The 25,231-nt window shown below is 36.1% G+C and overlaps 1 protein-coding gene across 4 annotated transcripts in view; it reads left to right on the top strand.

Moving 5' to 3' along the window:
* LOC145669018 (sodium-coupled monocarboxylate transporter 1-like) overlaps nt 1-25,231 on the top strand; it is a 94,954-nt gene that overhangs the window by 27,950 nt on the left and 41,773 nt on the right. For 3 of the 4 annotated variants that reach the window (XM_081737355.1, XM_081737356.1, XM_081737357.1), the window contains exons 2-7: nt 8,454-8,672; nt 10,319-10,478; nt 19,360-19,425; nt 21,891-21,942; nt 22,329-22,396; nt 24,926-25,080. In XM_081737355.1, the coding sequence (XP_081593481.1) occupies nt 8,467-8,672; nt 10,319-10,478; nt 19,360-19,425; nt 21,891-21,942; nt 22,329-22,396; nt 24,926-25,080 (707 nt within the window). In that variant the 5' untranslated portion in view covers nt 8,454-8,466. Of the gene's footprint in view, nt 1-3,194; nt 3,261-8,453; nt 8,673-10,318; nt 10,479-19,359; nt 19,426-21,890; nt 21,943-22,328; nt 22,397-24,925; nt 25,081-25,231 lie in introns of those variants that run through there. The other variant, XM_081737358.1, reaches the window with a different exon arrangement.

Here is a 25,231-nt window from a genome sequence, read left to right as displayed (position 1 = left end):
GATATTAAAGAAAAGCAAACATTTGCTATATTAAGATATGAGCTCAAATATCGTAGGCCCTGGAGTACGAATACTCTTGAAGCCTTCAGGGCTAAAAATTGTAAAAAAAATTATGAGAGAAAACGTGTTTGTACAGATATATGAAAAAGATTATGTAAATACCTCAACACCCTAAATCTTGTGGCACTATTAATTAAAATGCATTTGATCCTAGGAAGGCTAGATAAGAAAGTCGACGAAACGAAGGAAAACCGTTCCTTCACCGTACAAAGTTGCTCACCGTATGGACAGACTTAAATACTGGTTGCAAATTATCGTTTTCCGTTATAATATTACGGTGCAGTTGGAAAAAGCGAAATGTAATATGTCTGTTAGTGGATATTGTATGAATCCTACATCTTTTTCTTTCTAAATCAGTTTAATACTTAAGTTCAGATCGCTGTGGCTCACTGGTAGAGTGCTCAAATCTGTCTCGTGCGTGGGATCCCTCGTTTGATTCCATCTCCATCAAGTAAGGATGGTTGTGGACAAACACATGGGCTTTAACAGGGTTCTCGCGTTTCCTTCCATTTCCTTCATTCTACCATTTTCGTTCATTATCATCGTCATCACCATTTCCCTTAACATCGGTGCATAATCGTCGGCTAAGAGATTATGCCCTTTAGGCTAAGGGAGACGATTATTAAGGGAAGTAAATGATGACGTAAGAATTGGTGGAATGAGAATCTGTGAGGAAGCAGGAGTACCCCGAGAAAACCAACTGACACGATATTGTCCACCACAGACTTACTTGGCCGGGTATCGAACCAAGGATGTTCCCACGCACCAGCGGTAAGTGCTTGTACTGCTGAGCCACTGTAACCCCCTTAAAAAAAAACTGGAATCAATTTAATTGTGACATTCATATTGGTTGCCTGAATTGCAGTATACCGTCCATTTTCAACACCAAGAATATATGAAACGTAGATGTATAGTTTAAGATAGAATGAAAACTATGATAATGCGTTCAAATTCTAACTACAGAAGTCAAACCCGGGACAATTGTAAGATTTTGTATTCATTTTAAAACTAACTAACTACAATAACTCTATAACCTATGAAATCTGGAGGTTGAATGCCGTGTTCACAAAAGCTTTCCATTAACTTCAGTTTTTAGCCACCTGGATCCAGTTTCTACTTTTTTATTCGAATTTCTGCAAGATTCATCTTAAATATTCTCCTTCTATCTAGGACTAACCCTTTTCTCGATTCGGTTTCGAGTTAAAATTTTGAAAACGTTTATACTTTCTTCCCTTCTAGCTACATGGCCTAACCAACTGAGGTTCCTAGAGTTGATGAACCTAACAATGTTTAGTGAAGGGTATAAATTATGTTGTTCTTTATTATGAAGTTTCCACCGTTTCCCATTCCTGTTCCTCTTGGGTCAGAAAATTCATGTGAGGATTTTATTTTCTAACACTTTCAATCTGCGTTCTTCCTTAAGCGTAAGCAACCATGTTTCGCATCCATACAACATAACAAATATAATTATAATTTTATATACTTTAAGCTTCAAATTCGTCTAAAGGATTCATGAAGACAAAAGATTTTTTTAAAAAAAGAACTGAATAATAACAAGAATTCCCTAGTTTAGGTCGACATTTAATTTCGTTGTGGGTATGGTTTTGATCTGTTACCGTTATTTCAATATATTTCAAAGTATCCAGCTTGTTAAAAATATTATTTGATATTTTTATATATCCATGTTTTGTAATATTACGGTCACGGTGAATTTTCACGTATTTAGTTTTCTCTGCGTTGGCTTCTGAACTCATGACCCTGCAGATGTTCAACATTTCTCTCTATTTTATTTATTTGTTTATTTTTTGTTGTTTGAGCATTTTCTAATAGTTTAAAAGTGTTAAAATTTGCCTCGTCTGGATTTTTGACAGGGTCCAATTCTTAAAATACATGTTAAGACAGATTAGGTTTGCTTACTCAGTTATTACAATACTATATATATATTATACTATAGTTAATAATGTTATCCAATGTAAGGAAGTGATTGTTTTACATGAGTATATGTGCATTCACGAATTCGTTTGTGTAGGTCTTTTGACCCCCTTGGAAAAATCTGGTTATCTGCATTTTTTTCTGGTAATCTGCAAAATTATAGAGTCTTGGTGGGTTGAAGTTAGAAATTTTGTAAAAATTTGACAAATTGTAGTCTTTTATCCATATTTCCAGTATCAATCGTGAGGAATTTTGTAAGAGGATTAAGGTAAAGAAAACGGTATTTGATTAGAAGATCAGAAAAGAAGTACTATATAACTCTTATTAGAATGTTATAAAGTTTAAGAGAAAGAAAAACGAATACGCAATAAAAATAAATGTTAAAGAGGCAAAAAACAATAATAATCGAAACAAAGTGGATACAGAAAAGTTGAAAGTATTAATACTACTTTGCAGTACCGGGCTACAATTAATAAAGAGATGGAGAAAGGCGGGAAAACTAAGTCATTGTAAAATATGGACACTTGGTTGTCAAGTGACCCAAGTCAATAAAAAAATGGAAATCTATACTAATGCTTTTAATCCCTTCTGTATATGGTTAACTATTTTAAAAGATTTTGAAAACAGTAAATTATAAGACTATAAGATACATAGTTATGGATTTGGTTGCCAATAGAACAGAATTTTTCATGTGATGTTGAACTTGGAATTTCTCTTCTGCAAAATTTCCATTTTTTGAGTTAGGTTACTTGGCATCCAAACAGTCCATATATTTAAGATTAATGCACTTTCATTTAAATCTACGTTGATATAAATAATATGTGAAAATAACATGTTGAAAGTACTTATCTATCATTACAAATCTAACTAATTTTAATGCCAGCTAAACTTTCTATGTTGTAACATTTTGAATAAAAAAAAAAATAGTTAGAACTGTTGAAAAAAGTTGTCAGATATTTGATAAGATGTTACTACATAGCATACAAATAATTATTTTCTAAAAATGAACTTTTAACATCGAAAGTGTTTCCAAGGCGTTAGCACATACCATAAGCAACAAATATCACAGAAAACAAGAGATACTTACAATGGTGTGTACATAAACAGTAAATTCAGACTTAAAACCTCTGTCTCTTAAATTACATTTCGCTGACAGATTGTGAAACAATACACTTGAGTAACAAGGAATTCTAGCAGATAAATTCACCTGCACTTGCTTCTGGGTAGGCTATTTCACCTCCTATTCTGGTAAAAACTAGAATCCTGAGGTAAAGTAACTTTGATAGATAAGCATTTCCTAATTAATTTTAGTAGGAAACCTTCCTCGTTTTTACCTTTCCTTTTTTGTTTCTTTTTTAACGATTTCCATAGTAAAGCAGAGGTTATTTCGAAACTTCGTTAACTTGTTGGAGTTTATAGCCATTTAATTTTGTTTGTGGTATAACATTAAATGAGTGCCTTGACCGGAGCATTATACTGTGTAAGGTAAGGGGAATGAACCTAGATAGTAATCAGTCTACGCTTTGAAAGCATTCACATTTCGAGACTTTTTCAACTTGGTATTTAATGGCAATAAAATAAATGTATACTTGTTGAATGCCAATTATCTGTTGAAAGTTTATTGTCCCTCCTCAGTGACCAGGCTATATGGGACCCAGTTTGAAAATCATGTGCTCTCCTACACGTAGTGGCTCTTCTAGACGTGGGATCCTACACACATGCACAGAAGACATCCATGATGATCACAATTACATTTACGAAACTTGTTTAAAAAGCATAGTCACTGCGAAATTAAAATACCGCTAATTTTATAGTAAATATGTGATATCTTCCAAGAGATAAAAGATAATCGAAATGTGGAATAAGAGCATCCTAGACAATATTATTTTGCATGAGGTATCGTTATCACGAGTCACATAGTAGCTTTCCGTTTTCAGTCATTTAGAAACGCGAAAATAAATGCCGATTTTCTAAATGGCTGGAAATCGATAGCAGATAAGTGAGTCGTTATAACTAGCACCATACTCTCTTTCCCCACGTCTAGGATTCGATTTATACAGTAGACTCCCGACTATATAGTCTAATCCAGTAAGCAAACACGTCTATGGTAATTCTAAGTTTGCTCTTCATTTTCCTTAATAGATTTATTAAACATTCTCCCTGTTTATGGCTTTACCAAGTGTAAATTTTAAGTCATGCTTCAAGCCCAGGTAGTCTTGACATATAAACTTGTATATGCTTAGACCAGATGTAACACTGAAGACTGCGCAGAAACACGTGCGCGTTAGTCTTAGCCATAGAGATTCTTTGGTTATGGCTTTACCAAGTGCATATTGCAGGTTATGCTTGATGGATGTGTCAGTTTAAAGGAATTTTAAGGCTAGCCTTATATTACGTATTATTGACAAGCGTGAAGCAAGCTCGCAATCGAGGAACTAGCAAGTTTGCTATAACTTTGATTAGGTCTAGAGCTGTATAAATGCAAGCTTGTGCAAGCCTACAGACTTCGTATTGAAAGGTTGAGTAACACCCTTAAAAGTCTGGTAAAGTTATTAGGGATATGGTGTAAGAAAAGGCCGGGTTACTAGAAAGCGGATATGCTGAGATTCTGTACAGGTATTTCTTATTTTCTTTCCCATTCATACCATTAAAAACACAATTTACACCAAAACCGCGTTTGTTCCTACTTTGTGTTCTCTTAGTCCAATGTTTTATACAATGTCTATCCTATATGTTTTAAATATTTAATCAGAAAAGGGAGTTCAAGAATATAAATATTGAGCACACTTTATGATGTTTTATAGTTTCTAACTTAGTAGCAGGAAATAGACAGTGATGTACACTGTAGATATATACGATTTTGAATAAACAAAACATTAACTTAAAATGCGGGACTAGTTCTTAAGAAAAATGATGCAAACTTAGTTTACTGTTCACAGATAAATAATTACACAAATGTGAGAAGATAGACCTAAGAAAAAAAGGGCCAACACTTACAGTTATTAGTGTTTGAAAAATTTCTTGATAGATGACTGCTTCTCCTAGGCAAAGTCGCGTTTTTACGAAGACATTCGACGTCAAGCAAATCATTCACAAAAATTTTCTCATTTTATTACTAGATTTGTTTTTAACTTGGCCGGATAGCGTGGATGTTGGATAGTACGGAGGTCGGATATAGTAGCGAGTCTTCGGTGTAAGATTCCACGTTGAATAAGAATTTTTGCCTTGAAACGAATAATTTTAAACTGTGGTCAATGAATGATCAATCCGATTCTGTCTCTACAAATTTGTTCCTTTCGTCCATTCATATACACATAAAGGAGTCGTTTCCAACAAATTAGTGATGGGCAAAACGATTCTCTTTTCAAATTCGACGCGCTGTGGTTCTCTAAGTAAAATGAATCGGCTCATTTGAACGATTCAGTGACTCATATATTTTACAACCGAGAGAGGGGGCTGGTTAAAAAATAAAATCGTGTTATCAGACTAAATGCAATTAACAGATGTTATGTACGAAAAAGTGCAACTCAAATGCAAAATCATCTATAATTTGGATTTAATAAAAACATTATTAGTAAATCTAAAAATGCATAGCGAATGCAAAATACATATACAATTTACACCAAATAAAAGTACTATTATTAAGTTTCAAAGTACAACACAAATGAAGAAAAAAACTATTTGCAAATTATTAACAAATCAAAATACACACGGAAAAGTATTATAATTTTAGACTTAATGCATTGCAACTGAGCTGGACTGAAGAGGTGCTTGCCTCACCACCTTTTTAAAGAAGCAATTGACTGAACCGACCAATAAGATCGTTCGCGAGTGAGCGACGTACAAGATTCACGTTTCCCAAACATTGGCACTCGCAAAGAACCGTGGTTCCAAAAGAACCATGACTCCCGAAGAACCACGACTCCAGAAGAATCATGACTCCCGAAGAATCGTGGCTCACAAAGAATCGTTCCTCATTGCTAGTAAATCACGACTCACTCACTTATTTAAAAAAAAAAAAAAAAAGGGCAGTCAGAAGTTTCGGCTCACTCGTGAGCGACACACCACTAAACAAAATGCACTGTGATGTCAGTTTTCTGTCCCAATTCAGTAAACCACACGGAGAGGAGAAGGAGCTGGCACGGAATCTGACGGAAGTTATACAAGTAAGAGACAAAAACAGAATCGATAGTGTAATTGATTGTTTTCAGGCATGGATCTAGGACTACGTGTACTTCTGCTTTTCTGATATTGTACAGTTAGCGACAAAAGTTTTTTTTTTCGTTTGATGAAATTAGTTCCGTATATAACTTCAGAATGGAAGGACAATTTGAGTACAGTTTTCAGGAAATTAAAAAGAATGTAATTTTCTGTACGTTCCAGCCATACCTCCGTTATTCGCTAATAAATTTTGCCAAACGGAAAGAACTTTTGTATCTGACTGTAGAAGAATGCTCGTACGTCATACATCCGACAATTCCAAATGATTGTCTTAAACGTAGAAGTTTCAAAGAAAATGTTCTCGGATTGTTAAACGTGCTGTTGAGATTATAAATGGCAACTAACAACTATACACAAAGCACGAAGATGTTTTAAGCCTTCTGTCGCCTCATGACATGATTCAGGGCATATTTTGATTCTGAGTCCTTTATCTAAAACTAGACAGATGGAGCTACTAACGCAAGATAGGAGAAGAGTGGTAAGATTCCTATTTCTTTTCCCAGCGTTTCGAAAGTTATATATAAAATGAATGAAATATTTCAGTTTAACCTCCCACGTTATGCCCTTTAAGCTAAGGGACACGAATGATTAAGGCAAGTGAATGTTTAGGGGAATTACTAGAATGAAAATGTGGGAGGAAACAGGAGTACCCCGAGAAACGATTTTCACCACCATAAACTTATTTGGTTGGAGACCTAACCAGGGATCCCACGCACAATATGTAAGCGCTTTACCAATGGGCCACTGTGTTTTCTAAAATGTATTAGAACAGGAGGTTAAGGAACTTCTGTAGAATGAGATATGGAAATTAGAACCAAGAATAGCGTGTAGTACTCGCCTGATTGATGAATATTAACATTCCTTAGTTACTGTTAATTCCTGTGATGCCAAGAAGCCAAACTCTTGACAAAAATTATTACTATTTATGTTCTCAAAAATAAAGCAACTAAAGACTTGTGTTGATTTGTTGTCTTACCTTCCTTCAAACATCAATAACTCAAGAAATGGTCTACCCCTCTGCGAGGACCCAAAGTATGAAGAGCATAATCAGTAATCGAACAAACGGACAGGGATAACTTATTGTTCAGTCAATTGAGGATTATGCTCAAAGAAATAATTTGCGGAACAAATGGTAAAGAAAATAATTATACCTAGTCATACTTTTAAGTAGAATATTCAACATAATGTCGATTTTTTTTAACGCTAACATGTAAGAACAGTTTTAACATTTACGTTTGGGTTACGCTTTGACACAGTGATAACAATGTGCTTAGGGAAATTCGGAATTTGGTTTGTATATAAAAATCTTGCTAACTATGTTACAGGAATACCTCCTCCCTGATCTTAAGGATAGTGTGTATGGCTTTGGTGTACGTGTCCCGGGTTTGATTCTCGGTTGGAGAAAACTGAGCGTATTGCGGTTGTTCGGATTTGACTTTAAATCATAACTTTATCTCTCTTATAGTTTCGGTACAAATAAGTTTATCTTTCTTATAGTTTCGGTACTAATAAATTTATCTGTCCTATAGTTTCGGTGCTGATAAATTTATCTCTCTTAAAGTTTCGATGCTGATAAGTTTCTCTCTCTTATAGTTTCGGTGCTGATAAGTTTATCTCTCCTATAGTTACGGTGCTGATAAATTTATTTCTCTTAAAGTTTCGATGCTGATAAGTTTCTCTGTCTTATAGGTTTGGTGTTGATATGTTTCTCTGTCTTATAGTTTCGGTACTGATAAGTTTCTCTGTCTTATAGTTTCGGTGCTGATAAGTTTCTCTGTCTTATAGTTTCGGTGCTGATAAGTTTCTCTGTCTTATAGTTTCGGTGCTGATAAGTTTATCACTCTTATAGTTTCACTGAACGTAATTTAAAAAAATAGGATGGCAAAGTAATAGAGTATTAATAAGGTTATTAGATGGAAATTAATGTTCTGGCATTCTAATCGAGAAGGTTCGACATTAAAATTGTACGTTTTTACGAATTGTTTTCCGTCCAACCAGGAAGATACCGATAAGAGTATACAACAATATTTCATTTTAAAAGAAAAGCTATCAGTGAAGTTTCTTTAGAATTCACAAGATCGTGGTTCACTTAAATCTTTTTATTTTATTTTTATTTATTTATCTATTTATTTTTTAGTTTTCATTTTTGATGTTCAGAGTTCTGAATAGCCTCACATCATACGTATTTAGAATTTCGTTAATAATTAATTAAAATTATGTTTTTATTTTTTTTATGACAGTAAACCATCCATAATGTCTTCTTCCGTTGAGGAACTGAGCGAGCAGATGCGTCGCTTCGATTGGGTGGATTATGTGGTATTCTCAGCGATGATCGCCATTTCAGGAGGAATTGGCGTCTACTTTGGCTTTTGTGGAAAGAAACAGACGACGGCTGCAGAGTACCTCATGGGCGGAAGGAAGATGGGCACCATTCCTATAGCACTATCACTAATATCCAGGTAAGTTGTAATCGCATATACTAGAGTAAATAGTTAGCCTCTTGCTGGAACATTAGTTGAGTGATAACTTTACATGAATATACATAGGCTGAGAAAGTCATCCGGAGCAAAATTAGATGTGGGACGGCAGAATTGAGGTCACTACGTAACGAGGAACTCCACTATATAGGATTGTATGCATTGCCAAATCTACAGTAGAAGATCGATCATTTTATATCGACTAATATTCAAGTATGAAAATCTGCAGCCATTGAAACGCTGTGCCACACCAGGCGTCGCAATTTCTTCTGCAACAAACTAGGTTGGAGCAAGGCATATAAGTTCCTTCCTGCACGTTTTCCATAGGCTAGTAAGGACTATGTTGTAGACGTCGTTTCAACAGTCTAAATGCCTAGAGATCCATCCAAGGCTTCCGACAAGTATGACTTAAAAGGGAATAACACAAATTCCTGTTTCCTGCTTCAAGTTGTGATAAAACCTGAGATGAAATTAGTAACGCTTTGCTAATGTGGATACGCACCAACCCTCTACAAACGAGGGTTATCTTTACGATAGGTTGGGGTCATGAAAGCAGATAACATTTAAGTTTACGCTTTTCTCCAGGTTATATTGCCAACTTCTGCTCGTAACTTTATCAGACAAGACTCATGAAAGTCATGGTTGCGTTCGGAAAAATGAAATGAAATGAAATCTTTGAGTTTTACGTCCCACGGTTATGCCGGTTAGGCTAAAGGAGACGGTGATGATGAGTAATGAATGAAATGGTGGAATGAAGAAAGTGGGAGAACCCCGAGGAAACCCACGCACACGGTGTTTGTTCACCACAAAGTTCACTTGGCGCGGGCTGGGATCGAACCCGGGACCCCAAGCACCGGAGGTGAACACTCTACCACTGAGCCACCGCGGCCCTACGGTTGCGTTAGGGAAACTTTATCTGCACTAGCAGTTAAACTTGGCATATCCCTTGTGAGAAGTGTATAGGTATATGGTTAAACGTAGGAATATATAATGTGAGAACGTCTTCCATTTTGATCCCTTCCCAAGTTTTTTACGGGTGATTTGCGGCAGTTATGTTCAGCAATGCAGCGCTGGAGAAAGTGCTCAATTGGGCCTTTAAGTACGCACCATAGGCCACGACGGTGACAAATAGCATGGATGATAGTGAGCTGTTTCAGGTTAAATATCAGCTGGACTGTCACGTTGACCAATGGATTATCCTGGATTGCCTGTCGACGAATTCCACGAGCACCTCAAGCGATACGATCGCTGGAAACCTCGAATGAATCTCTTTTGTTGGCGAATGCTTCGGTATGTGCCCTATTTATGTTTCCCTTGTCGTGATTTATTACATCGATGATTTAATTATTTCTTAATAATTTGAACGTTGTGAGTAAATATGAGTGTATTAAGTCAAGATAAAATATTTTTTGCTATTACTTGTAGTTATTGCATTCGTGTAAAACCTGTAAATGTAATGTTTCGCATTCTCCTCAAATCTGAGATCCATGGTTACAATTTTAATACATTAAAAGGTATTAGCTGAAGACGTATCTTAAAAACTGTTGTTTATTAATTTAGAATTATATAATAAAAGATTAGAATAAATTCTTCTGAGATGGTTTCTGATATAAACTTGAATATTTCAGTTACGTATCTGGAATCACGATAGTTGGGACTCCAGCGGAAATCTACGTGTATGGAACTCAATATTGCGTGATAGTGTTTGCTGTTATAATGACTGGATTCGCCATTTCGTACATTTATCTGCCAGTTTTCCATGAGATGCAGCTGACGTCATCTTACGAGGTAGGTAAGTAGGTGTTTATCATAATTCTTTTATTGTATGTGCTAGTATAGTATCTTTTATTCATGTTTTTGATATCAAAACAAAAAAGGCAAGGAAAGGAGATTTACTGATTAAGAATGTCAGGCCATTCTCACAAATTTTAGGAGACACTTTCAAATATAATCTCAAATAATTTATACGAGGAAGGATCAGAAATTAGGTTTAAAAGGCCGATATTTGTGGAGTTTCGTCTGTTGTAAAGGAATGAGGAATGTGTGATAATTTTAATACATGGAGTTGGCAACTGTGCTCTATTTCATCCACCTGCCACCTACGGCGCTAGTTGTAAGTAAACACAAATGGCGACTCGTTTGGAAAACTGGTCTCGCGAAGAAGTCCGCTTAGTTATTCGATTTCTGTGGGCGAAACATGTAACCGTAGCTGAAATTCACCGGCAGCTGGTAGAGGTTTACGGAGAGACTGTAATGTCTCGTCAGCATATCGGAGAATGGTGTCGAAAGTTTGCGGCTGGTAGAGAAAACGTCACCAACGAGAAGAGCAGCTCAGAAGACCACCACGCTGTTGAAGCAGTTTCGCTGGAACATCAACGATCATCCTTCCTACAGCAAGGATCTCGCTCCAAGCGACTTTCATATCTTCCCGTACTTAAAGAATCACGTAGGACAGGCCTGCCCATGAATTGGCTCCCGGAGCCGAAGCGTGAGCGACAACGAGCGGAGATAAGAACAGGTGAGCACAGGTGTTAGTAGCTCCGCCCCTTCCACTGCATCCGATAAGTGTTGCCAACCACACATGATGGTAAAAAACCTACGGCCAAGCCTGGTCACAAATTCGCACGATGTTGAAGCATTGAGCAGACGCAAGCGTGAAATGTGCAGGTGTGCTCTCCCCCTCCCCATTTCGAAAGCAGTGACGCGAAAACAACAGGAAATAAAATTGGTACGTTTTTTGATCGAGGAAGACGCATGATAGAGGTTACAGTTAGCGTTGAAGTAACTAACAAATGAAAAAGAAAGAAAGAAAGAAAGAAAGAAAGAAACTAATATTAAACATGTCAGCTTACAGACGTAAAAACGACTGCAAAAATCGGAAACGAATTGTTTCAGGCCTTTTTTAGCTTGCTTACACAATTCGTGACATTGTATTACATTAGCACTCGGTCTGTAACTTGTCACTCGCTTCACGTTTGCTAAGTTGTGAACGCCTTTCGTTGCTAGATTGATAGCAGAACAACGGGATGTTGAAAATAATAATAATAATAATAATAATAATAATAATAATAATAATAATAATAATAATAATAATAATAATAATAATAATAATGCGTATTATTATTATTAGTAGTAGTAGTAGTAGTAGTAGTAGTAGTAGTAGTAGTAGTAGTAGGAGGAGGAGGAGGAGGAGGAGGAGGAGTATTCGGACCAAAGACGGATGAAAATGGGGATTGGAGGAAATTCATAACGAGGAATTGCATAGTTTATACCGCTCACTTAACATTGTTAGGGTCATTAAGTGTAGAAGGCTCAGGTGGCCATTCAGTGCAGCCAGAATGGAAGAAATTAGAAACGCTTTCATAATTTTAACTGAAAACCCAATTGGAAGAAGACCACTAGGAAGACCTAGACGTAGATGGAAAGACAATATTAAGATGGATCTTGCAGAAATAAGAGTACAGAGTAGAAACTGGATCCAGTTGGCTAAGGACAGAAGTTAGTGGAAATATGTTGTAAACGTCGCATTGAACCTTCGGGTTTCATAGGCCATAGAGTTAGTTAGATATTATTATCTAAAAGAAATGTTCAAATGTTGTTAAGAGACAATTACACAGAAGAACTGAGTTCCGACCAAACACTAATTTGCCGGAAGGAAATTCCAGTGCAGTCCAGCCCACTTTAAGCGTTATCCGTGCAATCCACGTTTCATGTTCAAGACATTGGGAATAATTGTTCGTATCATTCAGTTGGAACGTTCTCTTCCAAGTTTACGCTGTTACAGTAGGCCTACAACATCGTGACTTTCAAAACCAGTCAGTAACTATCGAAGAAAGACAAGCGTGTAGCTTCAGTCGTTGATATGATTTAACATTCTTTTTCACTTTTAACAAGGTACCGGCAAGCAACCAGCCAGGGACAATATATTTTTCCTTATTAAAAAGACACTCCTTGTTAAAAAAAAAAAAAAAAAAAAAAACTAATGGTACCCACTAATGGTCACTCTTAAAAATGGAAAATCTCTTTGGCTCTCTTAATATTTTGTTTGATTCTTTGCGATCAAAGTAACATTAAAAGTGGAAAAAATGAAATGAAATCTTTGGGTTTTACGTCCCACGGTTATACCGGTTAGGCTAAAGGAGACGATGATGATGAGTAATGAATGAAATGATAGAATGAAGAAAGTGGGATGAAATGGGAGAACCCCGAGAAAACCCACGCACACGGTGTTTGTCCACCGCAAAGTTCACTTGGCGGGGGCTGGGATCGAACCCGGGACCCCAAGCACCAGATGTGAACGTTCTACCACTGAGCCACCGCGGCCCCACTTTAAAAGTGGAGTAAGAAATACTATTCTTCCTATTGATAGTGTAATAGTGGCTTCTAATCTCCACAACCAACCCCTTGCTAAGCCTATTCGTACACACATACATGCATAAGCTAATTTTCTGGAGATAATACTTAGATAATTACAAACAAGTGCTACAGTATTTTTTTTTCGTATCAACAGATTATCTCTTTTCCTAAAAAGCGAAACAACATACCCACACTCGGATTAAGAACTTAATAATATATGTACTTATTACCACATTGTAAAAAACACTATACACTAAATGGCAATCAGTTACCCTACATACTTTTTTTTTTATTTGGTAAGCTAGTGATTACCGCCAAGGTTGACAACACTTCCGCTCCTCTAAGGACAAAACCCGAAGATCCACGAAGCACGAACAACGGTATTTGCTCGTAGAATGCTCGTGAGCGTTCACGAGGAGAGTTTCCACTATCTGCTCGCCGTGGCCAGGGCTGACGTAGGAGGACGTTGCTTCACTTCGGACGAGGAGGTGAGACACTTCGTGACAACGTGGCTAAACACGCAAGGACAGGATTTCTACCAGAAGGGAATCTAAACTCATCCCACGATGTGACAAGTGTCTCAACCGATAAGGGAACTATGTCGACAAATAACCTAATGTATGTACTATCTGTTGGCTGTATTGGTTGTATGAAATAATATATACACGTTTCACTGCAAGCTTTGTAACCTTAGTTTCTGATCACTCCTCGTATTATGTTTGCTACGAAGAATACTTATTATCCGTTCTTCCAATCTGTCTGTAGCCATATAGTAAGGTTTGTTGATGACTAATAGTTATATATTAATATAGAATTTAAACTAATTTAACAAATGTATTCCAAGAGTTCTAAGTTGTATTTAGAAAAAATAAGATTACGTAAGTTCTTTTAAACTTTATTGAACCAAAATATACTTTTATATTTTTAAGAGGTTTCCTTTAACGAAATCTGCTTTATATACAGGGTGTCCCGAATGGGGCTGGCAGTTTTCAAAACTGTGTGGCTCCAGTATGGCAAAAGACAGGGAAACAAGAAAACACTAATTTTAAAGAAAAACTCAAAAAAATTCTTCAGCAAATTTTCAGATTTATAGGACTACCGGTGACGGCGCTAGTGTCCTCGAACCGAAAATGCCGTTGGCACCGGAAAAGGCACAGTGCGTGTGGGTTTGAAAAGATAAGAAGTTCTCTTCAATTGCAACAAAACTTTCGCTGCGTTTAGCACAAGGATCCTTCATTACGCAACAGTGGTACGTACAAATGTGTACCACATCGTGCCCAGCTGACTTTAGAATTCCTAGCTACCTGATCACTGCGCGAATTGACTTCCTCGGGCTACGTGTGAAACACTCTCTTATTGCCTCCACCTGTTCGTTTGATACGCGCGATTTATCACCACGTGAGGTTTCACTACACTTCCTATCCACAGAAATCTGTCCTTTTACAACTGGATACTTGTAGGGTCCTTGTGGTAAACACGGCGAAAGTTTTGTTACACTTGAACAACATTACTTGTCTCTACAAACCACCACACACATTATACCTTTTCGGGTGCTGACGCCATTTTCGTATCGACGATACTAGCGCCGTTACTGGTAGATTCTACAAGCATGAAAATTTGTTCAACAAAACATTTTGGGCCTTATGTAGAGTCGTTCTGACCAGTGATTAGTGCCGTACTAAAGAATTAGGCTAACATAAGTTTCCTGCAGTAGTCAGACCGTTAGTACGACGCTAATCATACGTCAAAACGACTCTGCATAAGGCCTTAGAAGTTTTCCTTTTAAAATGCATGTTTTCTTTTTTCTGGAGCCACACAATTTTGAAAACCGTCAGCCTTATCCCGGACACTCTATTTACTTTGTTTGTTGATCCCCGGAGGTGCAAAATCTCAACAACAACTTCGTAGATGACCATCAATTTTTGCCCAGGATAAAGAGGGTCAAAGATTATTAATCGAGTTTCTTGATGGAGGTATTTCATCCACTTAAACCCAAGATATGGACAACCAAAAATCGATTCCCTATGTATTCATATGAGAGTAACAATGGTTATCATTCTTGTCTGAGAGACTACCCGCAGTGCTATTGAGATTAGCGGGTTAGTATAATGCCCAGGACACAAAATACTAATTTGTTCACAGAATACGAAGCTAAAATGAAAATAAATGTCTTTCTAGGCGAGAACTATAAAGATTTAAAATATTTTCTATTTTCAAATATTTCAGTCATCTTGAAGTACACTTCACTTAATTTGATCTAAAATGCTATATTTAAGCCTAGACTTGGTAAAATTTAGCTTCTTACCAAAAGTCAAACCAAATTTCTTCACATGGTACTACTACTTGTTTAGGTTGTATTACGTTAGGTTTGTTCAGTACTCCTTTAGACTACAAACAAGCCGATACCTAATTGCTTAATTTATTATACATTCAATGAAGAACAAATATTTTATTTTCTGAAATACACATTCCCTAGTTCAGAAAGAACTTGTACTTTTTGTCTTTAGCAAGTCTTTATACGAGGGTGGATTGGAAACTTCGTGGCTTGCATAAATATTGTATGAATTAGATAAATTAGAAAAGATTTATGTTTTACTTTTCCACGTTATCCCCCAGAACCGAGATACATTTACGCCAGCTATCCCATACGTAACGCTTTTAAAAAAGGATTCCTCGAGTCCTGCAAAATATCCCAGTTCAGCTCTTTTCACCTTTGCACTCGAAGAAAATTGCTAACCCCTTAAAAACCTTTTCAGGTTTCTAAACAAGTGAAAGTCCCGAGGGGCCAGATTAGGTGAATAGGATGGGTGTGGCAACAGTTTGAATCCACAGGAATGAATTTCTGCTATGGATGCAAGGGACGTATGAACACGCGAATTGTTCTGGTGAAACACCTTTCTTCATAGCATTCCTAGCCTTTTAATTCTGATTCACTCATGCAAGCGTCACAGAAGGGTGCAGTAGTATTCAGGATTGAGAGTCTTTTCATTTTCCAAAAAAAAAATCAAGATAATGACCCTAGCATCCCAAAAGGTTGATATCATAATCTTGTTTCCCGACAAAATTTGTTCTTCTTTCTTTGGGAAAGGAGATTCAAGTTTTTCCCATTGCTTCGATTACTCCGATTGTTATTTTGATTCCGGTGTATGATGGTGTACCATGTCTCGTCCATAGTCACAAATATGCCAATGAACTCCTCTTTGTCATATTCGATCAGTTCTAAACAATCACGGGAAAGGGTGAGTAGATTTCGTTTTTGTTCTACTGAAAGCAACTTTGGTATCCATCTTGCAGACACTTTAGAAAACCGTAATTCGTTTAAGATAATGTTTTGTGCTCGTTCATAGGAAATACGCATAGTGTCAGCTATCTCTTTGATTCTGCAGTCATTCAAAATTAGGTCACAAACTTTGTTGGCATTTTCTGTAGTGGTCGACGTTGAAGACTCTCCACTGCTGGGGTCACTTTTAGTGCTATTTCTGCCACGTTTAAATTTAGCTACCGTCTTTCTCACCGTGGAATACTAAAGCACGGGGTCTCCAAGTGTCTCTACCATGTCCATATGAATTTTCTGTGGTGTTAACCAGTTTTTATGTAGGTACTTAATTAGAGAACTATACTCGATTTTCTCCATGTCACAAATTTCCGTCACTTCCGCCAATTTAGCGCCTTATCAACTCATCATCTGAAACAATAGAGAAATGAAATTTTACAGTGACTACCAACGAATAGAGCTACGCAGCTAATGTATGCAAACATAAAATAATTACTTCCTTCCTAATCAGGTTACGATTTTTTCAATTTTCCCTCGTATTATAGGTTCTCAGTGCATTTATAACCGTCTTTTCATTTAGTTTATTACTCCGCAAATTAACGTTTTACATACTTGTTAAATACAGTTTTGTTTATAATAGCAATTACAGATTTTTTTGCGAACATTTGACTAATTCGCAGTTTGGTGGTCCATGTAATTACTCTACTCGGAGCCAGCAACCCGACTAAAGCTAATGCTATTTAGATCTACTAAATGAGTTTCGTTTCACAATATCAAATTACGATGAACTTCAAAACTATGTGGTCCAATTATGAATCAGGAAGTTATGAATCTACTGCTTCTTGCTTCAGTTGAAACCTAAGAACGGAATATCTTGTTAGGAGGCTGAAGCTACACCAAAACGTAACTTATACTTATGTACTGTCATTTCTCTTCTAATATCTGTCAACAAATAGATATACAGACGTACAACGACATTTCTCATAGGTATCCGTAGTGTTACGGGCGAAGCTTCACTTACCTACTGCAGTTTCACTGATACGTTCTAATGCTTAGTTCAAAAACGTACATAAATTATTCCTACCAGTTTCTAATCCACGTGCACACAATACTTCAACAGTCACATAGTAGAAATACGTACAAATTCCCCACTTTTCTATAGAGTATAATTTATTATAGACATTCAATCATTCTCTACAATAAATCTTATACACATTTTAATTACAACTCAAATCCATTCAACTAATTTCTACATCAAAAATATTTTTTTTTCCTTTCCACTCAACATCACTTTCCCTACTCCTACACTCCTTGATGTACACTGTTTCCTTCTTTCTTCATCTCACTGTTCTGTCTTCGTTTTCCTCGGAACATTACACATAGCATACTTTAGTTGGAAACCTGAAACGAAAAGGAAATCATTTTGTAAACGGGGGCACTTCCAAATGTTTTCAGCCTCACACTGAAACAGTGATGCTAGGTCCTCAAGTTAAACATTCCCTCAGGTATGCTCAAAAATTCCCTTTGTAAGATAAAATTTCAATAATTTTCGTTCACTATTATGTATATATATGTATATATATATACTAGGCTGCGATATTGAAGCACTCGATGCATCACCAAAGTGTCATTGAAATTCAATCCCAGTTACGAAAGTTAATATGTTCACTATGTTGCATTATATAGGATAGATAGATATAACGCATCCTTGTGAACATATTAACTTTCGTAACTGGGATTGAATTTCAATGACACTTTTCTGTTACATTAGATGCCTTAATACCGCGGTCCGGTTCAACGATGAGCACCGTGGGTGTAAGGGGGACCTAAGCCCCTCTCTGATATAGGAAACATGTCCAAACATCTAAAATATTCCTTGCTACGACGATCTTCACGCATGTGCTTTTTCTCGCGTTTTTACCATGTCCTCACTTTTTTCTTCATGTAATATCAGTCATGATTTTTTTTTGTATTAGTTTATTCACATACGCAATTACTTTGTAGCCTAAGCAGCAATTTTTAGCACTTTGCCCTCCTGAGGTATTGCGCTCAAAAATGGCATCAAAATAACAAATTTCAACTTTCGAATAACTATAAATCTATGGTGCCAGTAATATCATAGCTGAAGATATTTCTGCAGACTCTTTGCATGCAATAGTATTCAGAACAAAATTTATGAATTCCTTACTTTATATCATTTCAAAATACAGCCCCTTTAAAAGTGTAATATTCTGTACTTTTCTGGTGATTTCATGTATTGGTTTGCAATGTTGCATATTTGTTTAAAAGCAACAATATATATTCTCCGTGTAACTGAGAATTTCCTGTAAACATTCGTTTTTGTTTGATGTTCGTCTGATTCGTGCCCCCTGAGCAACTAGGAGCGTTCTAAGCAAACGCTTGCAAATTCAAAAATCAACACTCCACCGTCAACAAAAATGGCCGGCATTCTGGAACATTTGTATATACATACAACAACGTGAATAGTTATTGACATTCTCATACATAAGGTTCGTCACACTCAAATTTTTATAATTTTCGTGGATGGTCGAGGAACCATTTTCACCATCTTTGGATCACTTCAGATGGATTGACCCTAAAGTAAGAAAGGGAGTTATATTTCCACAAAGGATAACGATTGCATTATTTGATATTAATCTTTCAATTTATTTATCACTTTGTTTGAGCGGAGTTTCTACTGTTTCATTTCGCATTAAATCTATCCTAAGAGGTAACACTGAGTTCAAATACTTTTTAAGTACTTTCCACAATCTTATTCCTTCCTTGCTATGATTGTGAATTTCAGCTAAGATACCTCATTAAAACAGTAAGAAGACAATAATTTAAAATATAAATAAAATGCCATTTTTCTTGCAACCTTAATTGCTCTTACGTAGATGATAGGTCTTTCTATTTCCCGTGGTCCGTAAAATAAGGCAATAATACATCGTAGATTGTATGATTTAATAATTACTGCATAAGGGCTGTTGTATACGAAGTAACAGTCTATTTCTAACCTAACCTTTTGTCATATTCCAGTATCTGGAAAAGAGGTTCAACAGAAGTGTCCGTATCCTAGGATCAGCACTCTACTCGATATTTGTGGTAGGTTTTTTTTTATTTACTTTCTTTTCTATCTTTATATGTTTTAGTTAAAACCAGCGTTAACCCTTAAGAGATCCGGGGTTTTTGGGCTATTTTTTAGACTTTCAGTCAAGCAGCTACTGCATCGTCACTATTTATCCTACGATCATGGTTCATACCTCATTCTCTTTAGAATGGAGCTGGCTTTCCAATGATACAACTTGCATGCTCATACTATATACTAGGAGCGGGAAAAATGATGTCAAAGTGAAAAATTTCGGAGGGAATTTTTTTCTCGCAATTTGGGCCCGCCTGGAGCGACCCTGTGTGAACGTAGCCATCTAAAAAAATCTGATAAATAGTACTTGGTATACTGAATATGTGTGCCAAATTTCAAGTTTCTATCTTGAATACCAAGAGCGGGAGAAATTTTATCAAGAATTCCCACCATGCCCCAAATTACCGTAAATCACCATGATCTCAGGTAAAAAATTTCCTGAGACATCCCTAAATACCCTAGGGTCATGTTTCGCCCATCATTCTCTTCAGAATAGAACTGCCTTTCAGGCGGTATGACCCACGTGTCTCTATCATGTATCTAAGGCGGGAAAATGAGGAAAAACGGGATTTCTTGCGTCTAAATATCCTTTTTTCAACTTTTAGCCCCGTTGGACCCCCTGTTTTAACGCAGAGATCTGAAGAAAAATCTGGTAAATACTACTCGGTGGGCTGAATGTTTATGCACAATTCCAATTTTTCAGGTGCAAAAGTAAGCCCGCCAAAAAAAAATATACCGACAATGTCCCATATTCCCGTATACAGAGGGAAATTTTTAAACATTCCCTGAGACATCCTTAATTACTCTAGGGTCATGTTTCGCCCATCATTCTCTTCAGAATAGAACTGCCTTTCAGGCGGTACCATTCACTTGTACCCATTATGTATCTAAGGCGGGAAAATGCCGTGAAAGGGATTTTTTGGTAAAAATTTCCCTTTTTCAACGTTTAGCCCCTCTGTACCCCCCTGTTTTAACGCAGAAATCTGAAAAAAATCTGGTAAGTACTACTCGGTAGACTGAATGCTTGTGCACAATTTCAATCTTCTAGGTGCAAAAATAAGCCAGCACAAAAATAGTACCGAAAATGTCCAAAAATTCCCCTATACAGAAGTATATTTTGATAAAAATTCTCTGACACTTCCCTAATTACCCTAGGACCATGTGTCGCACATCATTCTCTTCAGAATAGAACTGCCTTTCAGGCGGTACCATTCACTTGTCTCCATCATGTATCTAAGGCGGGAAAATGAGGAAAAACGGGATTTTTGGGTAAAAATATCCTTTTTTCAACTTTTTGACCCTCTGGATCCCCCCCTCTTTTAACGCAGAAATCTGAAAAAAAATGTGGTAAATACTACTCGGTGGACTGCATGTTTGTGCAAAATTTCAATCTTCTACGTGCGAAAATAAGCCCGCCAAAAATACATTACATACCCCCCCCCAAAAAAAAAGTATTACAAAAAATATAAATTTTAGACTTATGACGTCATCACCTCCTATGTCTCGACACAGGAAGGTGTGAAACCATCCGTAATGTCTTCTGCAATGCCTCTGGACTTGAAAAACAAAACAAAACAAAAAAAAAACCGGACGAAAAAGCTCAAATAGGAGAGTTATAACGCAATGTACCATGAAACACCCCGTATGGTACAAATTGTACCATGGGATCCCCAAAGGGTTAATAGTATCTTCTCTTACGTTTAATTGAAACTGAACTCCACTTAATTGAAACTGAAGACTTGGGACTTAGAGGATCTTATCTACTTTTCTTTTCTGGTTTTTTTTTTTTTTTTTTTTTTTTTACACTTTTTCAAAATATATAATGTATCTGCCTAACTTTCAGGTACGTTAAAAACATAAAAGTAACTTAAATATTTTCATATACTTTCGTATGTCTCCATATTACGTTATTCTGTCCATGTCACATGTCCATAGATACACTTGTTAATAAAGATAATTGAGGTTGTCCTAAATAAATCTTTAATTTACAAATCTCGGCTCCATAGCATCAATTACAAAATACTGTGTAGAACATGAAGTATACTGTAAAAATCGGTCAGTAAATGTGACCGTAATTGTTGACAGTGTAGTTTCAACTAAGTTCGGCATGGTCAATCCCTCGGTCCGGGAGACACAAAGTTTGAAGAACTTATTTGATGGATCGGCATTAATTTTGACCAGGGTGTACAGGATCGAAATTTAGAAATTGAGTTCGTTGATAGAGGTTATCTATACAGTTGGTCCCAACAATATAGTTCATCAACAATGAGAGCTAAATGCACAATAAACGGAGGCTCTTATAAATGAAACTAAATCAATGTGTATATTTAGATGTTATGTGAATAAAGTATATTGTAAACTATAGTCACAAGAAGGTATAGGCTATTCGATAAAGTTACTAATGCAACACTTATTATTTATTTTGTAGCTTTCCTGGATTCCAATTGTAATTTATGTTCCAGCTCTTGCTTTTAATCAAGGTAAGCTTGTAACGTCTCTTTTAAAATAAATTGCTAATGACATTCACATCATTTTTAGAAGAACTCTAGTAAGTACTTATATAATTAAACATATATAATTACACGATTTTGAGAAAACTAGCTTTGAAAATTGATATCTAAAAAATTTTAAATTAGTAAAAATTGTTTCTTAGTATAAAGAGAATTGAAAACAAATAGAGGTGACAACTATTCGTGTTCTTGCGGCATTTAGATATTGGCCTATATGCCCTACAGGTGTTTACAAAATATTTAAGATACATCTTTTAATTACCGAGTATCTTGTACTCAGTAGGGAAAACTATGAAACGTAATATCTTTAATCGCTTATGTTTGTAATTACAAACAATGTGTGTTATGTTTTGCAGTAACTGGTGTAAATATCCACGTAGTCACTCCAGTTGTATGCCTCGTCTGTATATTTTACACAACAGTGGTAAGTATTTAATTGCTCATATCTTTTCGTATCTATTACACTCTGCCTATAGTTATATGATAAATTTATAGAACAATTTTATATGAGAACTAAAGAATATGTCAATCGAATAGGGTTGCCAACCGTCCGGTATTTTTCCGGACAGTTCGATTTTTAACCGGTGTCATGTACGACCTCAAAACCGGACATTAAATGTCTGATAATTTTTTCTCTTACTGTTCACCTCTAAGTAACTACTATGTGGAACGCGTATTCAGTGTTACGAAGACTCTTTGGAGTGACCTTTGTGGATGAACATGGTTAAAGCAGAGCTTATAATTCGCTTTGATATGGAACTGTTGTGCGAGGGATTTGCTGAAGAGTTGAAGGCGGAAAATTAACTAAACATATCAAAACTGCTAAAGGTCAACTAAAGTATATTTCCAAGAGCGCACCCAGCACTGCTTCATCCTCTGCTATATCTTCCAATCAAACAATTTATCCAGATCCAATAAAAGTATGTACTGTAGGCATTATGAGACCTTACCGCCTTAGCAAAGCTGGTAAGACTTATTCTTCAATTATATTCTGTGCCTGTCGTAATTATATTGCCAAATATATTAGCTTTTCTGTTTTAAAAACGATGTATTATTGATGGTAGACTACAAAAATTACATAAGTGGAATAAGTAGGTTTAATAAATGCTTCAAAAGTAACTGAAGTTATTAAATTCGAACTCCGAGTCGCTACATTTTATGTGAAGTAACCACTTTCAGTTTGTTCACATGTTTGACGAGCAATGATGTCACAATCTTAAGAGGCCTCATCGCTGCGAAATTAAAATACCGCTAATTTTACAGTAATTATGTGATATCTTCAAATAGATAAAAGATAATCGAAAAGTGGAACAAGGCCTCCCTAGACAGGATTATTTTGCGTGAGATACCGTCATCATGACTCATTTATGTGCTTTCGATTTCCAGTCATATAGAAAATCGGCATTTATTTTCGCGTTTCTAAATAACTGCAAACTGAAAGCTACTAGGTGACTCGTGATAACGGTACCTCATGCAAAAGAACATCGTCTAGGGAGGTCTTGATCCTCTTTTCGTTTATCTTTTATCTATTTGAAGATATCATGTAATTACTGTAAAATTAGCGGTATTTTAATTTCGCAGTGATAGGGACTCTTAAGGGTATACGTACTCCAGGAGGGTGTTCAGTTTTTCGATTATGAAAATTTGGCAATCTTGCAATTAAGAGAGGGAAAAATTGTACGCTTTGTCATCGTCAGGAAAACTTCTTTCTACTCTCAAAGATGTTTTATAGTTAAAGATTATTTACTAAAATTTAACAAATTACTACCAAAACTCCTGTTATTCCATCAGTTTTAAGTCATAAGAAATGTGTTTTTTTTTATTATAATTATTACAATACTATAGGATTCTCTTAAAAGTTCGTTCTTTTTCCCATTAAGTGGCTTTAGATGCTCTTAATCTCTAAACTCGTTGGAAATAATTTTACAATTTTCTTATAGTACATTGTAAAGTAAAAGTAAAGTAAACAAATACAGAAGTATTATTAAACGCATGCAAGGACATGGGTTTAGAAGTAAATGCGGAGGAAACTAAATACATGGAAGTGCGTCGGGATCGTAATACGGCAAATTATGGATACGTTTAAATATCGAATAATACTTTTGATGAAGTGGATACTTTCAAATATCTAGGATCACTATTAACAGACGAAAACCATATTCACGAAAAAGTTAAATGTCGATTAAAAGCAGGGAACTCGTGTTATTATTCAGTTCAAAATCTCTTATTGTCGCGAATTCTATCGAGGAATTTGAAGCTTAAATATGTAAAACGATAATTTTGCCTGTTGTTCTGTATGGTTGCGAAACATGGTCGCTTACTCTGAGGGAAGAACATAGACTGAAAGTATTTGAGAACAAGATCCTGAGACGAATATTCGGACCCAAGAGGAATGGGAATGGGGAATGACGGAAACTTCTTAACGAGTCACTACATCATTTATACGCTTTACCAAACATTATTAGGGTCATCAAGTCTAAGAGGCTCAAGTGGGCAGGTCATATAGCTAGAATGGAAGAAAAGAGAAACGCTTTCAAAGTCTTGACTGAAAGACCAATCGTAAAACGACCATTATTAAGAACTAGACGCAGATGGGACGACAATATTAAGATGGATCTCGCAAAAATAGAAATAAAAAGTAAACTGAGTCTAGTTGGCTAAGGATAGAATCAATGGAGAGCTTTTGTGAAAATGTATTTGATAACTTCTTCGCTTCACGGCCCACCAATTTCTACCGTGATGGAATCCATTGTCTTCCACAATGTTAGCAGAAGATCGTCGATGCTCATAGAGACCATTTTTGATCTTCCAGGTACGTTTTAGGTGACATATCGATGTTCGAAAGTGGTGGGTGAAAAAGCTACAGAACTCTCTTGTTACCTTTATAGTACTTTGTCCTAATTTTTCTCCTCCTTCTCCACTTGCCTCTTCAATGAATAAAAGTTCTTTTCAGGGTGGATTGAAGGCAGTGGTGTGGGCGGATTCCTTCCAGACAGTTGTGATGTTTGGATCTATGCTGTTTGTAATCGTGAAATCTACCATCGACGTTGGAGGCATTGGAGTTGTCTGGGAAAGGAGCCTGGACAGTGGACTAATCGAGTTCTCCAAGTGAGTTCACAGGTAGTTCAACAATTGTCATCCAATCATCAATTTGAACCAATTTTTATTCTAATTCAAGCAATGGTATTATTATTATTATTATTATTATTATTATTATTATTATTATTATTATTATTATTATTATTATTATTATTGCTAT

Source organism: Thermobia domestica, chromosome 13 (assembly GCF_964235325.1).
Source record: "Thermobia domestica chromosome 13, izTheDome1.hap1.1, whole genome shotgun sequence".
Lineage (NCBI taxonomy): Eukaryota > Metazoa > Arthropoda > Insecta > Zygentoma > Lepismatidae > Thermobia > Thermobia domestica.
The sequence above is the reverse complement of the archived record's forward strand: the minus strand, read 5'-3'. Positions and strand labels throughout refer to the sequence as shown.